At 43.7% G+C, this 22,717-nt stretch overlaps 1 protein-coding gene across 1 annotated transcript in view; it reads left to right on the top strand.

Annotated features, from left to right (window-relative positions):
- LOC146723417 (homeobox protein homothorax-like) overlaps nucleotides 1-22,717 on the top strand; it is a 199,432-nt gene that overhangs the window by 32,317 nt on the left and 144,398 nt on the right. The window contains exon 3 of the mRNA XM_085481965.1: nucleotides 17,017-17,165. Within this exon, the coding sequence (XP_085338091.1) occupies nucleotides 17,017-17,165 (149 nt within the window). The remainder of the gene's footprint in view (nucleotides 1-17,016; nucleotides 17,166-22,717) is intronic.

Here is a 22,717-nt window from a genome sequence, read left to right as displayed (position 1 = left end):
AGGTTTTATCGCGTTGGTAGTTACTTTAAGGAACGGGCTAAAGAGTCTGAAAAGATCGGTCCCTCTACCACGCCGATTACGAAGCACTTTTCGAGCGCGATCATTAGCGCAATTATTATTGTGTCGGAGCACAATGAGCGCACCGCCATCGCCGACAACAATGGATGCTGAAGGTGAAGAGGCGAAGGGATGAAGCGCGTACCGGCGCGGCGATGGAGCGAAGTGGCTGGCCGTAGAAAAGAGAGGAGAGCCGGTAGATCGCCGTGATGGAACGAAATGAAAATAGAACAAAGGCCGCGAGCGAGCACGTAAAAAAATGCTAATGAACAGACGCGGCCATTGTCGTTAATTGCATTTTGTTTTCTGCCGCGTAACTCGCGCCGACGTCGTTTGATGCAGCCCTTTTACGGCGGCATAGAGCATCGCCGATTTCTCTCGAAGAAGAAAAAAAAAAGAAAAAAGAAGGAAGAAAATTTGACGCTGGACAATGAACATCGTGCATTCTCGCGTATTCCTCGCATTCTTATTACAAGTCTGCGATCATAGTTCCGCCATGATGAAATATATATATGATGTTAGACGTTGTTACAACTTTTCTTGCTTGTGTCGATGTCGCGATATTGCATACGTCGCGGTAGGGCGAGTGTATCGAATGGTCCATCGATGCCGTGTTCGACCGGCGAACTAAAGTATGGCTCGTTGTTAAAGGGGCATGGTGCGAGAGAGGTGCATCTATTAGAACGCGCGTCGAGATACTTGATGCGTTTACATGGTTGTACATCGGGGCTTGGCGTACGCTCCGACCGATATTGCCCCTACGCTCGCTGTGTATTACGACGTTACATTCCGTCGTACATGGGGTCCATCGCGTACAATCCACAAGTACAAGATCTTTTCATTGTACCGTATTTTTTTTATGGGTCATGCTTTTCTCTCTACGCCTCTCCTTTCTCCGTTCAAACTTATATACAACAAGAAAATCTCTTGTTTTTTTTTATTATTTGTATAATATTTTTTTAGTACGCTTAAAAAGCAAACTCAGAATGGCAATACCATAATTTCTTATGCTTTATGAATAATGCACGTAATGTGGAAAAATATACATATATAATTAATCTTATACGATTGAGAATAATATCAATATATACATAATTAAATATTCAATTGTGTGCATAAAATTTGAGAATCTTTCTTCAAGAATTATTGACATATAAACATTTATCTTAATGACTCCCTATTTACGCATTGTATCTAATCGCAAATTTTTGCTTTAATCGAGGTATCTTTGTCTTACAATTGAGATGTCAAGTTGTCGTTCATGCATCATCATTGTTCTCTCTCTCTCTCTCTCTCACCATCACACACACAAATTATAATGCCGGACCAAACGGCGGATATTTCGCTGTTATCTCTTCGGCGGCTTGTTTTTCATTCTGCCCTATTAATTGTTCGTGTCTGAAAAATCTGTACGAGTTGATCCCGCGTTTCTTCCCCGTTCGCCGCTGATCGTGTTCGACGCGAACAATTTAACGTGATGCCCGGTGAAATATCGCGACTCGATTTCGACACCTCGGCATCGTTAATTAGCGATGCCGCACGACTTTTACTCTAGCCGCGGCCCCTTGCGTTTAATTACAACGCCGAGAGAGCGGAACAGAGACGCGCGGGAACCGTCTCGTGTGTTACACACTCTCGGCTACCTGCCGGACATGACACACCAGCTCTCACGACCAACACGTGCCCTCGACTGGTATCGCCTGGTATCGGCGGTGTCAGATACACATGGTCACGCACACGAACCGATACTAACGTCATAAACGCCGATCGTGTGTACGATTCAATAATGAGGTCATGGCTTCGTCGAATCAAATCTGATATAAAATATCAAAACGTGCGCATATTTGTCAAAGCGTAACAGGATAATATATTTTTAATCGCCTCTCATTAAAAATGAATAAACTTGAAAATCTCCGCGTTTGATAAAGATTATAAAGCTTGTAGTTTTAATTTCAGATTGTGTATTTCATTAACGTCGTTAAATAAAAATGCGCTGGTAACAATAGAAATAGTTATCGTAAATACAAGCCGCGGTTTCCATCGCTACCCTTGAATTAAACGACCCTTTGTTTGTTTGTTGTTCTGGTTTGATTCTTTCGCGAGGTGTACTGTCGAGGGTGCGCGGTATAGGTCAATAGGAAACTAATTGTCGGTGCTTGGAGGGTGCAGTCAGAACCAGAGGGAGGCGGTACAGAGCGGCGTTCGCTGTTGCTTTGCTCGAAGGGTCGATTCTCGAGGGTGGTCGAAGAGTCTAAGCACTCGACTAAAGCCGGCGAAAAGTAGCGGGCGCCGCGACGGGCGAGATGAGACTAGACGATCGCAGAGTAGTGGTGGTGCCGTGCCGGGGCACCGATGGTGATGCTGGTGGCGTGGCGATGGTGAAGGGAGAACGAGGACACTCGAATGAAGAGGGCCGACAACAGATTGCCACGGCGAGAGAAACAATGCAGTCCCGTCCCTCCCCTTGCTGCCCCTAATCTTCCCTTCTCGGGATGCAACGTGCACGCAACGCGCGCTTCTACGAGGCACTCGACGACTCGGCATCGAGTGTTTCAATGGCGTATTGACTCGGTTACCGAAATGACACGATCACGCGCGCCGCATTTCTGATCTATATCTTGTATCTTCTCGCCGGATTCGATAATAACTACGTAGTAAGTTAATTAAGAGGCAGAATTTCCATTGCGATTTAAATTTACATTTAATTTGATTGAGATTCGATATGTGGTATTTTTCAAATTTAATTTGCGGATTGAGAAGTTTAATTTTGCAATATTATATATAAATATATTCAAGAATTTTTATATTAAAAATCTTACACAATTATTTATATTTTATTAAAATATCCGATTTAAACATTAAATACAGCCCTATTTAAGTTTGTAATAAAAATGAGATCAATTTTGATGTAATACATAGGCAACAGTTAACTGGACCGTCTATTCACCGTATATTTTAAGAAAATTTGCAAAATTGCAGGCTCGATGCCCAAGGGTGCTGTTTATGGTATTCTTTAAATTCTGCCTGCGTAAAATATAAAGTATCGACATTATGTATTTATTATAATGCGACCTAGAGGCAGGCCGATCGAGCAGTCACGTTGCTCAAGAGGCCTCGGGAGAACCGCCGCGCCGCGCCGGTAGGAGAAGGAAGAGACTCGAGAGGAAGGGTCGGGAATAATCAATTTATCACTGTGCAGGTGCCTCCGCGCATTTACATACGCGACGACGTTGCAGTCGTGGTACCGTGTTGTAGTCGTTGTTTTCGCGTTCACGGACATTTATGCGCGTGTGCGCGATGCAAATTGACGGTAGGCGAGTTCACGGCGGGCGTTTCTTCCTTGATAATTCGATGAGAATATCGGAGTAGCGATAAAACCATCCTTTACTATACCAACAATGTTTGACGTGTATTTCGGGAGCTGCAAAAAATATCGCGCATGGCGTTAAAGATAGATGATTGAATGTCCGATGCGAGTAACGTGGAGAGAGGTTCTCGAGTAATGAACGAGAGTGATGTCTAGAACGAGTGACGTTGCTCGGAGCGATGTTAAGACTCTACGGTGACCTTGACATCGGTAGCGGTATCTTTATAAATTCGTCTTCTTCATTAATCATGAGAAGAGAGACAGGGGTCGCGGGCCTTACAATATCTTTTACATGATCTCTGAGCAGCAGCGGCGCGAGCACGTGACGCTGACACGCGAAGGATCAACGTCCTGGATCGACGATCGGTTGATCATAGCCGAGTCACGCTTTAAATATCTCATTCTAATTTTAATAGGGCGGGAGCATTAATCGTTAACGGCCATCGCGACCACCGACAATCTGGTTCTGTCGATAGGAGCTAAGGTCGCGTTTGTACTTAATCTATCTTTTCAAGTGCGCCGTAAAACTGGCGCTAATACGAGCGCAATCTGAGCGCGCATTGATTTACGAGCTCGTACGATCCACGCGCCATCATTCGACCCCTAGTTGATCGTTCTTCTAATCGATATTAAAAGTGGATACGTAAGGCATATAATCTCTTTGCGTTTCTTTTGTGTATTTTCCTATTTTTACTTGTATTACAATTTGTTTTTAAATTTGAAGTATCGATATGTAATTTTATGTACCTATAATTTAATGTGTACAATTTTTGATAGAAGATACAAATATATTTGTGCAACTTTAATTAAGTATTCACGAATAGCACATTTTTAATTTTTTAAAATTCTAATCTGTAGTGTCTTTTATCCGGTGTAATGCAACGTAGATCGCCACAAGCCACAATTTCTTGTATTTTACGAACCTTCGCTTCGGCGATGCGCCTTCGACCGATGTCACGTATCGAAGCTACACGTTCCTTCGTTTTCAACTTGGTCGCTTCTACTTTTTTTTTCCTTGCGACTTCGCAGCGACATCAATGACGGTCGGCTGTAAAATAATCGTAAAGTAACGGGACGTTTCGCCCACGCGATGGGTCTTTCGTGCGACGTTACACACTCTAACACCTACTTCTTCTATCTGCATATCGAACAGCGCGACTCTGCTCTTCCATTCGCCGGCTCACTCTCGTTTTGGCCTCTCGTGAGATAGCAACGTGCCGTGCGAGGCGTTACTGCACACCGCCATAAGGGGTTAGGTTTACGACTTCGGCCGACTGTCGATATCGCCGTGTCGTTCTAGATGTCTGCCTGACCTCGGAACTTCTAGCTTCGTAAACATGTTCTCTCTCGCAGCCTTACATATGCCAGCTTGTACTCGCTCGCTTCACATCGTTGCGTTATAAAAGTCTCAAGCATACTATATTGTGACTCTCTTTATCAGAAGCTGTTCTTGCAATATATGATTCGCCATTAATATTAAATTCTATGATAAAAATAAGAAATGTAGATGATGTTTTTTGAGAAAGTCAGAGTATTTTTCTATGCGAGGTGTCGAAGAAAAAACACAGTAGAATTTGGTACCAAATTCTAGCCCGTGCTTGTCGTCTTTGTCGCAGCTGTCGCTATTTCGTCTGCCTTTCGATCTCTTTCTCGCTCTCTCTCTTTCTCTTAATTCTTCACTGTCTGTCCATTTCTTTCTACATTACTATCTTTCTCTCTTTCTTTAGATCCCTTTAACTTGTTCTCTGCCGCTCTCTTCAAAAGCTATTCCGAATACCATGCTCCCGTCGCTATTTTGGTTACTTTAAAAATGCATCCATCGAGCCACGTCAACGCGCCCATTCGCCGTTGCGTCGTCGACCTTTCTCACACGTAGTCGGAGGCTAACGTTTCCACGTCGATCCCCGATCTCCCAGAAATCACGAGCGCATAAGTAAGGCCATTAAACGAGCGCTTGCACCCTCGTTCGAGGATGCTTTTACAGTGGCCCGCTAATTGACGCCATTGTAAATAAGAAGCTTTCCATCTCTCTTTGCCAACTGTCATTTTACATAACACGACGGTTGAATCGTCGCATTGTGGCTATTTCAAACGCAAAATTATGTTTAACGCAGCACTTTGCGATCTCCGTGGGCAATATCTTTCGCTGAAAGCAAGCGAGAGAGTTTCGGCCGATCTCGTGAAAGAGCAAAGTTCGCTTTTGATCTTATCTGATTCGATTCAATAATTTTAGAGATAGTATATCTAACTTGGATGCTGCAAAGCATTTTCTTCAAATAAATAACTATCCGATCGTTTACAATTTTTGCATAATTATGTTGGTCGCGGCAAAGAGATATATATACGTTTGCAGCCAATTCCATACCGATCGAGTGTAGGCGAGCAGAAAAAAAGGAAAAAATCCAAGATAGAACGAGAGAGAGAAGAGAAAGATACGGAGGTAGAGATACGTAGCTTAGACTGTAGCTTAGATGTAGGTAAGATGGAGTCTGGTTTGATGGAATGCCGTTTCCATCACAACCGACTGCCCTCTCTCGCCCCTTTCCCGATGTTTACCACCTCGTGCGCCATCCTCCTCCGGGAACATGTGTGTGAGCTCGTGTTAAGACGACCCTCGCATTTTCAGCCGGCCTTACCAATCTCGAATGCTTAGGAACGAACAAGTCTATAGTCACCTAAAGCAGTCAATCGGACGAATCGCCATATTTGGTTCTCCATATGGCCTCCCTCGGCAGCGTATGCCTTTTATATTTAAAATGGAGATAATCATTGCGCGATTAGACTTGCTCGAGGAGATAGAAGCGTATTTCTCATCACTTATAAATGTAACACAAAAAATGTTGTACATGTGTAATGTTAAATTTTTTTCTTTAATTTACGACTGAAGTGATTAAAAAAGCAGATAAATGATTTATATCGCGTATATATTAGATTAAATATTTCTAATAATGATTCGTATGCATCCAGACCGCGTGCAGAAAATTTGGTCGCTTCATTTCGCTCTCGGTGATATTCCATCACGTTCGTTGACGGAACGACAAAACATTTCGCTCCTTTAGTCTGGCTCGGCACGAAGGGATGTAAGTCAACGGAGCACTTAAGCATGGCGCTCGGCGCGATGCTCGGCACTAAATAACGCGGCGCGTCCGAGAAGGAGAGGCGAGGAGGGAAACCGCCGGCCTCTTTCTCGCCCTTTACACGTTCGTCTGCTTCTCGCCGCTGTCGTTTCTTCGTTCCGTAGATGCGTGCCGTGGATAAAAAGCTCCTTCCAACTTGTGGCCGACCGCTCGCGCGGTCTTATCGTCGATCGGGGTACGTCGACGCGGTCGATAACCGACATGCTCGTATAAAATATCGCGGCCGACTTTTATATCTGCGCCCCAAGTTTGACACGCCTGGGAGAGAATATCGCGTATCTGATTTTTCGTCGTGGACGCTCGCGGAAAATTGAATGTCTGTTTGCCGCGATAATTCACCGTTCGTATCGGGAGCCCGGGATCTCTTCTTGCTTCTTCCGAGGAACGAGAGAGAAAGAGCCGCAAAAATCCGTATCGTCGCTCGTCAACGCGCGGACCAGCGCCGAAGGGGGTTTGCCCCAGGTCTCGTGATTGTAGAACGCCGAAATCTGTCGCCACGTGTTTTATAGCACGATCAAATTGGCGGGAGAGCCGCGGCCGAAAGGGGGAAGTTGTAATAAAACGGACGCGCTAAACGTGTCACTCAATGTCACTGGTAGATGCCGGTGTTGGGCGTACATATATTCGTCGTGGGGGCAATTCGAATCTAGCCCATAGTAATATCGAGCATCACGGAGGAGAGGGCAGGCAGCGTTGTTTCTCTTGGTAAAACGGAAATTGAACCGCAGCGGTCACGGCAACCATGAATTCGCACTCGCGTTGCGACTACGCCGCAGATGGGAATTTAGACAAATAAGGGCAGAGAGTAGTTATTACTGGCATTAATAAAACGAGGAAGAGAGCAAGAGCGAAAGGAGAGAATACAAATGCAATAATTCATGAGTGAGTAAATTACGTGCGCTCTCTTATTTCAGAATCCTTATCACGCGCCGCGAATATTTGCTAATGTAAGGTCTCATTAGATTTACGATATACCACGTTGATATAATCATTATTGCGATTATTCCTGGCATGCGTCGCTCCGATCAGAAAAAGTATAAAGTATGAGACCTAGAAGTTAAAGGGCGTCTCGTTTTCTCTCCGTAGAGAATCTGAACTTGCTTGAAAAATCCTCCACGTAAATCGTGAGGCGAATGACTCTTCTATACGTTGTCCTATAACATTGCTGTCCGGGAATGGGGTATCAGGCAAAAGTCAGGGCGCGCTATCGATCAAACGAATCGGTCGTCTCGACCCCACCATCCGTGCCCCAAACGAATTCCAGTTGATCCAGCTAAGCGCTGTCCTAATATCGTCCGGCCGATTCTACGAGCGGCGATCTCTCTCCCGCGCTCGTTTTCGGAGATCCCCTAATGGCGAAGTGCCGAAACGTTGCCTTCGGTGAAACGGACGAGCGAAGAGAGATAGATAGAGAGAAAGAGAGCGGACCGGTCGAGCGACGCTGACGGGCCGGCATGAATAATGTCGACTCATTATTCTTTCGGGGGATTTATCAGGTCGGAGTACCGATAACGCGCTCTTTTCGTTCGGTCGTTCCGCCGGGGAAGATGCGTGCGAAGATAGCTATGCATTTATGCGCGTTGGTGGAGGGACGAGGATGAGGGAGGAAAAGAGGAAGGGGATTGCATTCTTCCTTCCTTTCTCCTTCTCCGATCTTCTCTTCCCCTATTTCGTTTCCCTTTACGTTTTGTCCGGATTACCTCTCTGTGTGTACTCTTTCTATCGCTCATTTCCACCCTTTCCTCTTACTCGCGTTTAGATCTACCTCGATCCTCTCCCGGCACCCCGCATATATCGCTGGAGGAGACCGTATCATAGTTAGAAGAATCCCAGTTCGGTTTCTGCGGGGCGCTAACAAGACGGGCCAGCCACGTGAGTTATGGGCCCTCATACGCACACGCATACCTATACGCTTTGAAGCTCGCAAGAGCACGCGATCCCGTGTATGTATTTATGTGCGTGTGCGAGAAACATAGCGAAATATCGCGGTCCGTCTCGTTGGAATATAGAGTGCATAGCGAAGCTGTCGCCAGTTTTCTGGCTCATTACTGGCCACCGGTGCTCATTTCTCTCGACTCTCAGCCAAGCGGAAGTCAGCGAATTGGTTCATGTCTCGTGGCTTATTCGCAGATGCGCTTGCATAGCTCGAATTAACCGATACGCAGCGTTCGTAATTTGCGAATAATCCTACTATGTCAAATTATTCTTGGCTAAAGTCTCGATAGATTCGAATTTATAAAATTCAAAATATCAAATGCGATCTATGTATACATATGTTATAATTAGGATGAAATTTATGTAGCACATCTTTTTCTCATCGCGCGAGAGAAACATTTTAAAAAATCCATTTAATTTTCTAACTAACTCTGATTGGTTTATAATTATCATTTGAGAGAGGCGAGGGGGAGAAGTGTAGAGACTTGGAAATAAACGAGCGTTAACGCATCGCGGCGCGTGACGAGGAGTTTAAACGCGTCTCGATGCCGCACACGGTGACAAAAAGTAAAACTCGGGCGTCGTAGGCAAGTTCGCTGGCGCGAGGAGATCACCGCCGTGGCTTACTAATCCCAGGACGAAAGTCGATATGTTCCCGTTTGGGACACGTGCTCGTCACATGTCCCGAAAGCTATCCACACTTGTCAACGACGAAGACGAAGACGACGACGACGACGACGAGAACGCGTCGACGTCGACGGTGCATCCACGTTTCCATTAGCGCTTTTATTTCCGTGGGTTACGACCGTTGATCGAACGACCGATTTTACTGCTCTTCCCCCGAGATAATGTCCTTACCGAACGATCGCTCGAAGGAATTGCGCGAAAATGTTTACGTTAAAGTGTTTTACGTAAACACAAGCGTTACCGAGATTCTGAAATTGTGTGCGCGAATTATCCGTTAATTGCGTCGTCCGCAGTTCGCATCAACAGAAAGTCAAGAATACTGCTGTAGAGACTTGAAACTGCAAAGCACGTGGCAACGTCATGCGTTCGACATTAAGATTGCACATGTGAGCATAATTCAATAATTCAATCGACGATAAAATTTTATTACCTCCGTTAACTGTACGCGCGGCGATCGTTTAAATGTAGCTTATGTGATTGGCCAGCTCTAAATTCTTATATCAAAAACTATTTTTTTTTTATTACTTGATTTTTATTATTTAATTTTTTGAGAATTTTCTTAAAAAAAAACGATAAATCAAACTTGGATGTATGGCATGATTAAGTGTCAATTTATTGTTAATTTATTGTTTATTATTGTGAATATATTTACTTGCAAAATAAAATTTAAAAATTTTAATATCTATATATCGCTATAAGAGTAAACTACGATAGTAATTGCTTCCAAGTTTAATATCAAAGTAAAATTTAGTTTCCTGAATTATTATTTCTTAAGATCAGTATCGAATTAATTTTTTGTTAATATTTTTAGTATAAAATAAAATATTTTATATTTTAATCTCGAAAAAAACTTGAAGTAGAAGAAGAAAAATAATTTTCTATCGATCTTTATTAACATGCAACCAAATACTTGGTCATCGCGCGTGGATGTCACGAGTTAATTTTCATTGGTAGATCAAATTAAGACGGAGTCTCACGTCCTACCGGTAATTATCACAGTAACAGCACTGCTGCTAGTAACAGCACATCACCGAAGCCGCAGCACGGTCTCGTGGCATTAATTAGTACAATCTTCGTACGTGCTTCGTTGGCAACGTTGTCCCGGAGATATCGTGGCTTTATCTATTTGTCTGCGCTTCTCGCAACATCCACGAAGCATATTTGCTTCCTTATTTTGATTAACATTTTGATTAATTGTGCCAACCGTCCTTAAAAAATGGTACAGATGTACAAATTACAATTAAATATTTTTATTACTTATCATTACAAAAAAAAAAAAAAAAAAAAAAATAGATGACGTGAACGTAATGATATGTCGTATCAAAATTTGATTCTCTTTTACATATTATCTTCAATTCTCGCGCGCCAATTTATCTTTTGGTCTCCGTTTTGCACATAAATCCCACGATCGTCTACTATTTACGTTTTCACGTCGATCTCTGAAAAAGGCGTCCGCGGATTAATGCGGATGTCTGGCATCGCGGATACAAATCAGCGATTTATCACGTAGATTGTTATCGTACAGCGCAGATCTCCTCGCGAAACTGGTAGCTGGGACACGCTCGATGAATCCCAATGCGTCGTTCTCTCCATAGCTCTAATGCCCGTAGCCGTTTCTTCGGCTACGTGTCGCGCGACTCTCTCGGTATATATACGCGTAATTGATACAGCCATATACGCGGAGGCGCACGTATGATTTTCTCGAACGCCGGCCGCATCGCGCCGCACTGTCCGATCGATCTGTATTCATAGGTCGTACGGCATAAAATACACTTGGCATGTCCATGAATCAGATAACTGTCACAGCTGCTCTACCGATGTCTCAATCAACCGCGTTCGTTCTTTCGTTCTGCCGTTCGTTCGCGTTGGCTCGCTCGCTCGCTCGCTCGTATTTACTCCTTCACATTTTTTCCCCTTTTTATTTTTATGCATCTCTCTCTTTCTCTGCCTTGCGCGCTTTATTTATCGCCATAATCCCGCGATACGCGTTAGCTTCTCACCCACGGAGCTTTGGTATGACTCGATTCGCGATTCCTGTGTCTCGTTTTGCATCTCGCGGCGGTCGACGAAAAGAGGATGATGCCCGCCAGCAAAGAGAATACGAGTTCGCGCACGGTTACGTCGCACCGGGAAATTCCTCGATGCCGAGAGTTCTTTTTTCGTCGGTGCCGTTTTTAACGAGTTTACACTTTGTTTTGTCGGATAAATCGGGGAAGTCTCGACCGGCGGTCGTTGACAAACGATCGTTTTCTATGCCGAACATATTTGTCACGCTCTCGCGATCCTCTCCCGCATCTCTGTGTAAACAATCGCGGAGGAATTAGAAGCGGGGAGAACCGTCATCTCTCGTTCCGCGAGTCTCCGGGGGCGACATTCCTGAGAAACTCCGAAACTCTATCATAACAATAATATCTGGAGCGAGCGGAACGAAAGGCGGCGATGCTTTTAGGGAGCCGACGTTCCATCCGTTAATCCGCATAGCTCCGACGAGTTTCTCCGGCGGCTTCTTCGTCCCTTCATCTCATATTTGTCCCGGCTCGTAGCGATAGGCAGATATTTCGGTCTCTTCCCTCTTCATTCCGCAGCACGCCGATACGGTGTCGTGCGTCATTGGGATTACAGAGATTCGAGAGAGCATCCAACACTTTCCTCTCCTGTGAATCGATGAATTTGTTGCGCGTATAAGCTTTAAATTCTTTAGATTTTTATCGGTAATGAATACGCTGCTATTATAATATATTAGAATTTAATATTAATGAACATGCAAGTTTTATTATAATTTTATGAATAAAAACTGATCCCATCGAGAGATCAATTTATCGATTTTATTGGAATATTAAAATACTCGATATGATTTAGTTTCTCTTTTTTATGGATAAAATATGCACAATTAAAACAAATAAAAAATGAAAAATAATAACAAGTAGATGAGAGGAAGAAAACTTATCCTGATTTACTTGCTCATGTGCATGTGAATCAAAACGCATAAGCTTGCGCGCGTAAACGCGGCACACTAAATTATGTGCGTCGTGCGGCTCATTTGTAAGACAAACTTCCACAAAGTGCGCTTCTCACATCGACCAGCTTCGCGAGATGCGACGATCTCCCTGCGCCGACTTTGAGAGAGAGTTCCTCATCGCGCCTCATCTCATCCACAATCGCCGATTAATCTCCCGGTTAAGCAGATTCTCGGATTAAGCGGTGCTCGTATTACGCATCGCACAGATGCGCGCGCTTCGTGAAATCGACCGCGACGATCCTCTCGCGGCGGGCAACACCGGCGAGCCACATTTCATCGTCAAAAATAGTCTGGAAATATCGTCGGGAAGAGAGGGACCCCTATCCCCCTTCGCGGACGAGGCCGTCGCGAAGACTCTCTCGGATCAACACGAGCCAGAAGAGCGTGTTTTGGTGCAACGACCTTCCCCGCGATTCTCAGCCGCGTAAAATCACGAGCCGAAGGCTCCTTCGATGCCCCTTATTTCCGATCGATAATTCTTGCGCGATAGATAAAATCAAATTTCCCTTCGAAATTGTCGAGCTATCAATCGCGGAGTACATATCATCGTCTTCGTGACCGCGAAACGCGATACTTGAAGAGGCGTATACGACGTCCCACCTTTTTCTGGTTTTCCTTTTTCCTCATCCTTCGCCCTACGACCCTTCTTACGCGTGTGGCGATGTGACAACAAATAAATGTCTCGGTATCCGGCGCGTCTTCTACCTACACGCTCATATATCGGAGAGTCTCGAGCTCGCATCTAAAGTCGTATACGATCCTGAAGTTCGAAACTCGTAGTTGGGAAGAAGCACTGATGAGGAAGGACGGAAAGAGAGGAGAAATGCAAACGAGAGAAGGCAAGAGAGAGAGAGAGAGAGACGAGAGCGCGGTCCTCGCTTCAACGGGATGGGAATAAGGAGGAGTTTATTTTCGGCAGCCATATGCGCTGGTTATTTCGACAGTTTGCGCGGCCACCCTAAATAGAGGCTGCGACCTCGTCTTCGAGGAAGATGTTCTCGGCTTGACGTTTTTTCCCAACGTGATCATCTATCGTCTATCGATTTCCCCGGAGAGTTTCCAAACATTTTCGAATCTAATGAATTATGTAATTCCATAATATACCTATGTATAGATAGTTCGGCATTACACGAACGAATGACAGACGAGATATACAGAGAATATTATACAAGTGGACATTTTCTAAATTTAAGATGTCTCACACGGATCTCTCGACGCAAATTTAACAATAGCTATAAATTCGATCGTGCGTAGTTCATCTCTTTCGTCGAATTAGTATTTCTAGTTTAAAACGGAAATCGGAATTGACTAATTATTACCGCCGTCATCGCGATATACATCTAGCAAAGAGTTATATTTTCTGATGTTGAGAATGGCGCACCGCGATAGATCTGGCTCACTCGAAATAGATTATCGCCGACGTGTGTGAGACTTCGCCCATTTTCCATTCGCTAAGTATAGCTGCGACAGGTCGAAAGAAAGGAAGAAAGAAACCGGACGCGTCGTTCCGGGCACTCGCGCGTTGGTCGGAAGCGTTGTTGAACGGAGTCGGAAGAGCTAGAGGGAAAGACCGAGAGAAAGAGAGGAAGAGAGAGAGAGCAGACACGGAGACGGCGCATAAACGTATAATTGGCCGCACTTAAATCTCTATAACGCGGCAGTAAAAATGCGCGGTACGCCGCGTAAATCAACACGCGGACGATATGGCTTCTACCCCCGTCGACGTCCGTTCCGCCTGCACCGAGAGCGTCCTCGTAAACGCGTTGTATAGCACGCGCGCGAGAGTACACGTGTGAATGAACGCACTCGTGCTACGCAAGAGCATGCGTGTGCCCATCGGTAGATTTCTGTGCTACCATTCTGTGTATCACACCCTTCGTAGAATACCCGCTCGTCGATATATATACCTATGATCATTGTGTGATCGCGAGATGCGTAGGTGGCCTTGCGCTATCAATTTCTACGGCGAGGATGTAAATGATATAGGTATTCGTGTACTCGCATCGAGATATGAGTAACCATATTCATTGATCACGATTCAGTGGTAATGGCAGAGATATAGTTTCGTGACGTAACACAATTGTTTGAGGATATTAATATAAGCTAACGGGAAAATATATTTTGGAGTTACGATATGAGTATTTTGAATAAGAATATTATGTTGAATATTTGTATACACAAAGCTCACATTTGTCTCGTGTCAGAACGCTCGGCGTGGGTCGTCGATCACGATTCACGATCCCACGACGCGCGTTCGATTGCGACGACCGACGAGAAACGACATTACATTATCGATGACAGCTTACGTGGGCGGATGCTCGCGCGTGAAATACCAGTGCAGCTGGATTACATATGTGCATCAACGTATCTAAAGCCGACTATCTCTAAAATTAAATAAGATCTGTAACGATCTGTCAAGGGAAACCGTGTTATCCGTATGAATTATCGCTCTCATAATATAATATTTTAATGCGGCCTCGCAGATATTTTTCTTACGCGCTACTAATAAATTATTACGTCTCCAGGTGCGTTCTAGAACTTGCTCCAATTACCATTCTTCCGTGCGATTTACAATTTTTTCCGCCTTCGAGATAGAAATCGGTAGACTGTGTTTAGATAATGGTGCTCGCCATTACGAAATTGAATTAATCGCGCAAGAAGTTATTGCGCGATTAAAAAGAATTCGGTCCGAGTCGACGAGCACGATGAACGATACTCCGGCGAAGGAAAGCATTTTCTTTCGCCGGGATACCGATAGGTCGCCGTCGTACGGAACCGCACGGCACAGCACGGTACGACCGGTACGCTACATTAACCCGATTCAGCGAGTAAATTAACTGCAATCAGAGGGACGTTCCCGTTAGCCATTCCGTTATTCCGTTAGCCACCCACCGTTCGTTCTATGAGCTCGCAGGCCGCCCTATTCGACTTTGCGGGCGCGCCATTAACGGCCTTCCGAGTCGAAGAGAGGGTGGACATCTAACGTCGTTTTTGCCGTATACGCAACGACCGTCGCCGATGGGTTTTACGTTCCGGATGGAAAACAAGCTTGGTCAACGAGAAAAAAAAATTGACCATCAGAAATCGCCGATCTACGCGAAACTAATCGAACGTATTCATAAAGTTGACGTATATACTTTGCTACCTTAACGTCTTGGAATTCGTTCGTTTTATTCTATTTCATTCTTTGCAAATTACAGTTACAACTATTTTATGCAGCATCGAAAGTTTCATTCGATTACCGAAGATTGAATAACGTTTCTTAAAATTTGTACGGATCATCGGAACGAATTGCGTCACGACGCGATGAATGCCCATCAGGCTAGATCCGACGCCCTTTCTCGTTTTCTCTCCCCCGGAGAGATTCGGGGAAGCGGCATACGCGAGAATACATCGTACGCGGCACCGATTTCCATCGATCTCCCGTCGTTCCGGTCCGTCCGTTCCTACGACGGACAAATTTTTCGTTCTGCCATCGCCCATCCCTCGCCCGACGACGGTTCGCTCGACGAATTCAAAGTTAATCTTGGACACGAGACCGTTCTTTGGCGAGCGAGAGGGGTGGGTCGTCGGCGCTCCCGGGCGACCTGTCATCGTGAACCCCTTGGGAGCGCCGGGCTCACCCTGATCTCTCTGTTACGATAGAACCTTGGGAACCGGGGCCTTGGGCACCACGATAAGGCTCGGTCATTTATAATCCGCCGGCGTAAGTAGCCCTCCTTTCTGGCTGATTGCGAGGAGAAGGAATAAAGGGAACCTCGAACTTCCGGCGCCCGGACTCGTCCGGGAGATTGATTCGCCGGGACATCACGGGAATTCCAACGAAATTGCATTTTATTCCATAATCGCCATCCCACGTCACAACGGTAACGATCGTACTCGTAGTATCATCACAACCGCGTAATCTGTAATATCGTATATCTTGCCAAGTGAAAATTCACGATTGATAAAATGTCTCTCTATTTGCAAGAATTTAGATTATATGTCAATGTACATACCTATTAAAAAATTTAATATATATTGCAATTTTTATATAATGCACGTTTTTAATAATATATTAATAATAGGTAGAAAAAGCATATATAACACCTTTATGTGCACATCATAGAGTAAAATGATTAACTCGAAACACGTTTGATAATATAAAAAAATGACATTAGCTCTATCGGAGAACAACCAAAAGCGTCTTAATATCTCTCATTACTGTCCCGCTTCTCGAATCCCCAGTGACTGTGCAATTAAAAAGCTAAGATTGATAAATGACGGGGAATTAATGCACGCGGGGTGACGGTGAAGTAGGGTGGAAAGGAAGGAGGCAGGGGTACGCGGTTGAGCCGGAGAACGAAGCGTGTGTACAGGGTCCGCCGGGTCGAAGGGGGCTGGGTGATTGCGGGTGGCTTAATGGTGTTTGTATGCATGGGAACCAGCCCTAGGGTCGAGGTAGTTATCGCCCACCAGGGTATGGACCGAAAATCGGAGCGCGGTTTAAACGCGTCGGAAATCCTGCTTCGACGTGCGAGGCATCTCGCGATTTAATCGCAACTCGAAATCGATTTCTCTTACTTAGTTTATTCATTAAGTTTTTTTTTTTATCAAAAATTAAATAATTTGATTTAATGCAAATTTTATTGATAACAATAAAATTGAAATTTGAACTTAAATGATTTAAAAAATATATTTGCGATATTTATTTAAAATAGAAATAATTTTACAAAAATATGTAAAAAGGAAAAAATCCGGAAAAATTTGCGATGAATTTAGAATATTTACCGAGACGGCACGTGGTGACCTTGGCTCCCTTCTTACTGTTGCAGGTGACGCGAGTAACGCGAGTATCGGTAGCGGCGAGGGTACGGGAGAGGAAGACGACGATTCGTCGGGGAAGAAAAACCAAAAGAAACGGGGTATCTTTCCTAAAGTCGCGACGAACATCCTCAGGGCGTGGCTCTTTCAACATCTCACGGTAAGTCTTCTTTCTATAGCACATCGAGGATGCTTCTTATTTTCGAAATCTGTTGAGCGTTACGATATCAGCGTCGAAGTAACGGATTGTTGTTTGTCAACTTCATCCGTGAATATATCTTTTCGTGTATTTTATTTATAATCGCGAGTAAAAAGACAAAAATGTGTCGTTGAATATATTCATGTTTCAAACTATTAATAGCTTTTCGTCACTTGATCGAATAGCGTAAAATTTTATTTCAGTCTCAATGTAAAAATACGACACATTTATATCTTTACGACCTTATCCGGATTTCTCGTTGAGTTTTTAGACAAAAAGAATTCCACGTTTTTCGGCACGTGTCAATGTCAAAATCCGCGGGCAATTAGCGAAAAAAGTACACTCTGTCGAACAAAAGGAGAAGAGTTAAAAAAACGAGAAAGAGAGAGAGAAACGACAGAAGGCTAATCTCGTAATACCAAGATAAGGAATGATCCGTAGTACGTTAGTGGTAGTGGTGGCTCTACGATTCTACCGGGGCCCCGAGTATCTAATGATTCACGGGTAATCTGAGCCGCAAAAAGCGCAACGCGATTAAGGGGGAGAAACGGCAGCCGAACCCCGGCGTCGACGGCGGTCGCCGCAGTTGCGTAACGTTGCGCGGCTATTCCAAGCAATACATTGTCCCTCACTGTGCACAAGTTTCTCTATCTTTATCTCTCTCTCTCTCTCTCTCTCTATCTCTCTTGTTCGCCCGTACTTCGGACACCCCATAGATTTCGGGTGTGATCAGGTTACCTTGCGAGAGCGGTAATCATATTGCAGCTCGGTTAATGCCATTACCGCACTGGGGGGGTTGGCAGCTACCCTCGAAACCACCCTGCAGCCACCTACCGTTCATCCCTCTCCTCGCTCTCCGTCCCACCGCCACCTCGCTTCCCTATACTGTATCGCGGCTTCAGCAACCCCCGAACGTGTATTGGATATGACGTCAGGGATAGTGGGTTCATGGTTTAATGCATATACGTTGTTTGCGCGATGACGATACCGCGCTCGCTCGCGTAGAAAGACGAGTTCGTGGTCGGCGCTTCTCTTGCCTCTTGGTTAATCGCGTCGTCGAGGGCTCTCGCGAATATTAACGACCTCTCCCTCTCCTCTCTCCTTCTCTCTTTCCCTCGCACGTGCGATGCCGAAGTTAAAAGGATTTTAGTGTAAATGGACGGTGGCATCGGGACTCGATGCACCGTCCCCCGACGACTGAGTTTCGATGTCTGTCGATTCGTTCAAAGTTTGTTTCGATGTACGTTCGGGAGTACGGAGAGAGTTTTCGGTCGATATGCACGCACTAATCCCTGATGTGCCTTGCCTTCTCATCGGGACAATAACTCGGTCTTGTTTTATTATTACTCTTATTTCATTTTTATTTATGTCAAAATATTATTTTAAATTGTAATTATTATAGTGATATCATTTTGATTAAACATATATGTTAAATTTTGAAATTGTGGAATTTTAAAATATAAACTGAAACAAAGAAAGAAAATACGAATGCCCCTCGCCTTTCTCACGTTTGAAGTTCATCGGATTGTCGCGTAAAAAGATAAAAATGCGTAATGACGGAAAGAAACGTCAAATTCAAGACGCATCAGAACTCACGGGACTCGCGAGCGATTATACGGTGCCAGAAATTACGGAGGTTTTTCGCGACGGTCGTCTCGGAGAGCGCCGCATTCGTCTCGGCGTTATTACGAGCGATTAAGCGACTATACCGGAATTCATTCGGTGCACCGGATACATATTACACCTTAAAAGAGTAACTGGCGCGAGCCCGCCGTGTATTTACCCAAGTGGCAAGGTCTTTAAGAGCCCGACATTTGCCTTTTTTCTGCTGAACGAATTACGATCTTACGTTTCTTCGTTTTAATACCCTAATTTCCTGCTTTCTCCGTAACGACGATGCGCTCATCATAAGAATCTCTCGAGATCTGCCGTAATTTGTCGCGAATCGAACTTGAGCATACGTCGCACAGTAACAATTCGATAATCAACGGAAAATTATACGATACGTTCCAAAGTTCCTCGACGATACTTGGCGAGTCGAGACATGTCAAAGTGGTATTTGCCATAAATTCATTGTGTTTAACGCGAATATGCCGATCGTCGCTCATACCGGTTTCGTGTCGTATAGGAAGCATTGCCGTCGAGAATTCCAGGTCGTGTAAACCGATCGGCTCCGCCGTCGTTTAATCTAGCTGGTTAAACATTCGGAATCGCGCGACGTCTCGCGCCAAGGAATTTGTTGGGGCGCGCCAATGGTCTGTCCCGTTTCCTAGCAGCTAGCTAGTCCGCATTGACACGGTAGACGGGAAGCAGCCGAGCGGCAACCGCGGCACGGTTGAATAGACATAGTTTATGTATGTATACACATAGTTCAGATATAGATGAAGAGAAACCTAGAGGGAAATAAGTAGCGTTCGATGTGGAAAAGCGAATACTCGGATGCATAGCGATCGTTGCGTTTAAACATATAAAAAAAGAAGATACGGCGAGGAGAGGATGAAGGAGGATAAAAGATCGCATTGCGAGGAATAAAATTGCGAGAAAGATTGAATGCATTAACATACACACACAGATACATATAGAAAATAGAAATTTATAACAATCTCTATGATACAATGTAATGATTTGCAATATAATTTTGGTGTTAGGGACTAACGGATGTAGAGACATATAAATGTTGCAAAATAAGTATAGAAAGATAGAATGGCAATGTAGATGGCAACGCCTTGCCTATTCAATGCATATTTCGATATGAATTGGAGATTTGAGAGGAATGTTTTTTTTTAATGTAGGACGCGACGTTTAAATGCAGCATATATTATTATATTGTAAGGCGCGGTTCTGGAAAAAAATTATACTGTTATAACTGAATGATCATTCTCGATTTGGATTCGCAACTTTGAAGGAACTATTAATATTATTGCTTTTTCTCTAATATACCATATGTATTGCCATATGTATTTCCTTATCTATAGGGACAAATCTATACGGGTGTGCTGTAGAATAGTTATTAATCAACTTGGATTAGGCAATTCACCAGAAAGCGCGATTAGCGATTGACAAAAAAGATCATGCACAAGTGTTCGCGCTTTTGTATAAGTTTATTTTAAATCATAATTTATATGGATTGATTCTGTCGATAAGAGAATGTGAAAAATTAAATATTGATCCTCATATTGATATCGTAAGATACTATTGAGTGAAAGAGAGAATAGTATTTGTTATAATCGTAAGGTGAATAAAAACTGATAGAAAAAAAAGAGAGAATAATCTCGCTCAAATAATCGATATATTGCACAAAACGAACTTCGTGTATACGGTGGCGGAGTGCAACTGGAGATTAATGGAATTTCCTAAAAGCAAGTTTATGTATTCGTTGGCGCAGATTCCCGCACAGGCTCGCATGTTTTGCAACGTTACGCTGACTCGGCGATATTTTCGAAAATCGCGACGCTTGCCAATGCCCGATAAAAGTTTTGTACGGCACGAACGTCCGGCCTGGCTCCGTCTTCTTTTTTTTTTCCAGCGAATTGTTTATCGCCGCGTATGAATAATGTAATAGAAGTTAAGTGCATCGAGTCTCCTGGGAGGAAGTCGATGGTGATCCCACTCTCGCTATAAGTACCGTTTCATGCGTTCGCGGAGAGGCACGGATCTCTCTTCCGTCCTTCTCTCACTCGGTATGGTGTCGATTCTCTCTTTCTCTCTCTCTCTCTCTCTCTCGCTCTCCGGTTGTCATTTTGAAAGCCATCCGCCCCTCGCTGTCAGTCCGACCGTACGTACGTCCGTCCGTACAACCGGCGCACCAACCAACTCTGCGACCCTCCCCAAGTTTAATTAGACGGAAGAGAAGCATACATCATGGTCGACTCCGTGTCCCGACCTTCCCCGGACGGCGGAGTTGGGCTTTCCAGAATTGTGGATACCGACCTAGTACTTCCCTTCTCGTCATCCTTTCTCATGTACACCTTCAGATGATATTATACGGTATATCCCTAGGCGCTCGTAAAGTGTTCTATTATTTTCAAAAATAATTGATATTTTTGTTAATCAGGTTTTAAAATTTAATTAAATCGTACACACGAATATATACAAGGTGTGTTCTATGCTTTGTTTAATTTCTAATTGTATTAAATATTTGATAAAATAACGCGCGCGTGAAAAATACTTAAATATTGTTTTGACAGATTTATGTATATCCATCGAGAATATAATATCGATTAATTTTATGTCATTCAAAAAATAATCACGTTCCTTGAGATTCAATTTTTCAGCAGAAATTTCTTGTGGATTTTATTGCCTTCTTCTTTCTTGAATTGAAAATGGGATTATGCGTTCGATTTTTAAATATTTTCTCATTCTAAATTCCGCACGATAAATTAGTTAGTAGACGTTCTAGGCAGGTTGGAGAATGCGGTAGAGGAGAGAAGTAAAATTGAAGGTGGAGTTCACATATATAATCCATTTTAATTTACCGGAAGGGACATATCCGTCTAGTTTGCAGTTTCCTGCGACTTTACTCCTTCTTCCACTTCGTCGTTCCCTTCGTTCTTCAATTTTCTACAACCACTTTATCCCATTGCTTTACCGTTCTCGCTGTCACGTCCACTATCCTTTTTCTTCTCGGCCATGCTTCGTCCTGATACACACTGTAGTCTTCTTATATCAATGGAAACATTCTATGAAATCACATTTGCTAGCTCCACACTTTACGGCACTTTATTTCACGTATTGGATGCTGTTCACAATTGTTTTCCGTAAGCAAGCAAGAATTTATTAGATATGTATGAATTTATTAAATTATATATAAAATGGAGTATAAACTTTGTAGAAAAAAATTATCAAAAACTGACAGCAATAAAAATTATTTCAATTATAATTAAAAAATCAAATGCAAATAAATTGTAAAGCTATATACATATCTGGCATACAAGAGTAGACACATTGTCTTTGCAATTTCTACATTGTCGTAATTGGAGAGCAAAGTGCAATCAATAAGCTATCTAAGATACGTAAGGCCGGCATGTTGCAAACCACAAACCAGTAATGCCATTACCTGCATGTGGTAGAGTTCTAAAGACCGAAACGTTAACGTCTTTCCATCGAGATCGATAATGAAACGCGCTTCATTTGCCGCTCGTGCGCCGCTATAGCAATATATCTTGATACGATCTTTAATTCATCCGTATTGCCATCAAGGTATGATGCAACACGGGATCTCTAATACTTTATAGCGCGATAAAGCCAACAAGTAGCTTGTACACATCTCATTTCTATCTGTTTGCCTATTTAAAGAAACGTAGCCGACACATTGCGCGTTCATAAATTATTTTTAATAATTAATCAAACATTCGATGTCTCTCGTGCGCCGTTGAATAAAATGATAAAAGTTACCCCGTGTTCTAAAATATCGTATTCCGTTAAAATAATGCAGACGGTCGTAATGCATATTGGATATTGAAATGATTGAGGAATAAGATCAGGGCTGAGCGCCACTGCCGACAATAGTCTCC

Source organism: Nylanderia fulva, unplaced genomic scaffold (assembly GCF_048542155.1).
Source record: "Nylanderia fulva isolate GAGA-0341 unplaced genomic scaffold, ASM4854215v1 Scaffold2, whole genome shotgun sequence".
Lineage (NCBI taxonomy): Eukaryota > Metazoa > Arthropoda > Insecta > Hymenoptera > Formicidae > Nylanderia > Nylanderia fulva.
This window is presented reverse-complemented; position numbering and strand designations above follow the sequence as displayed.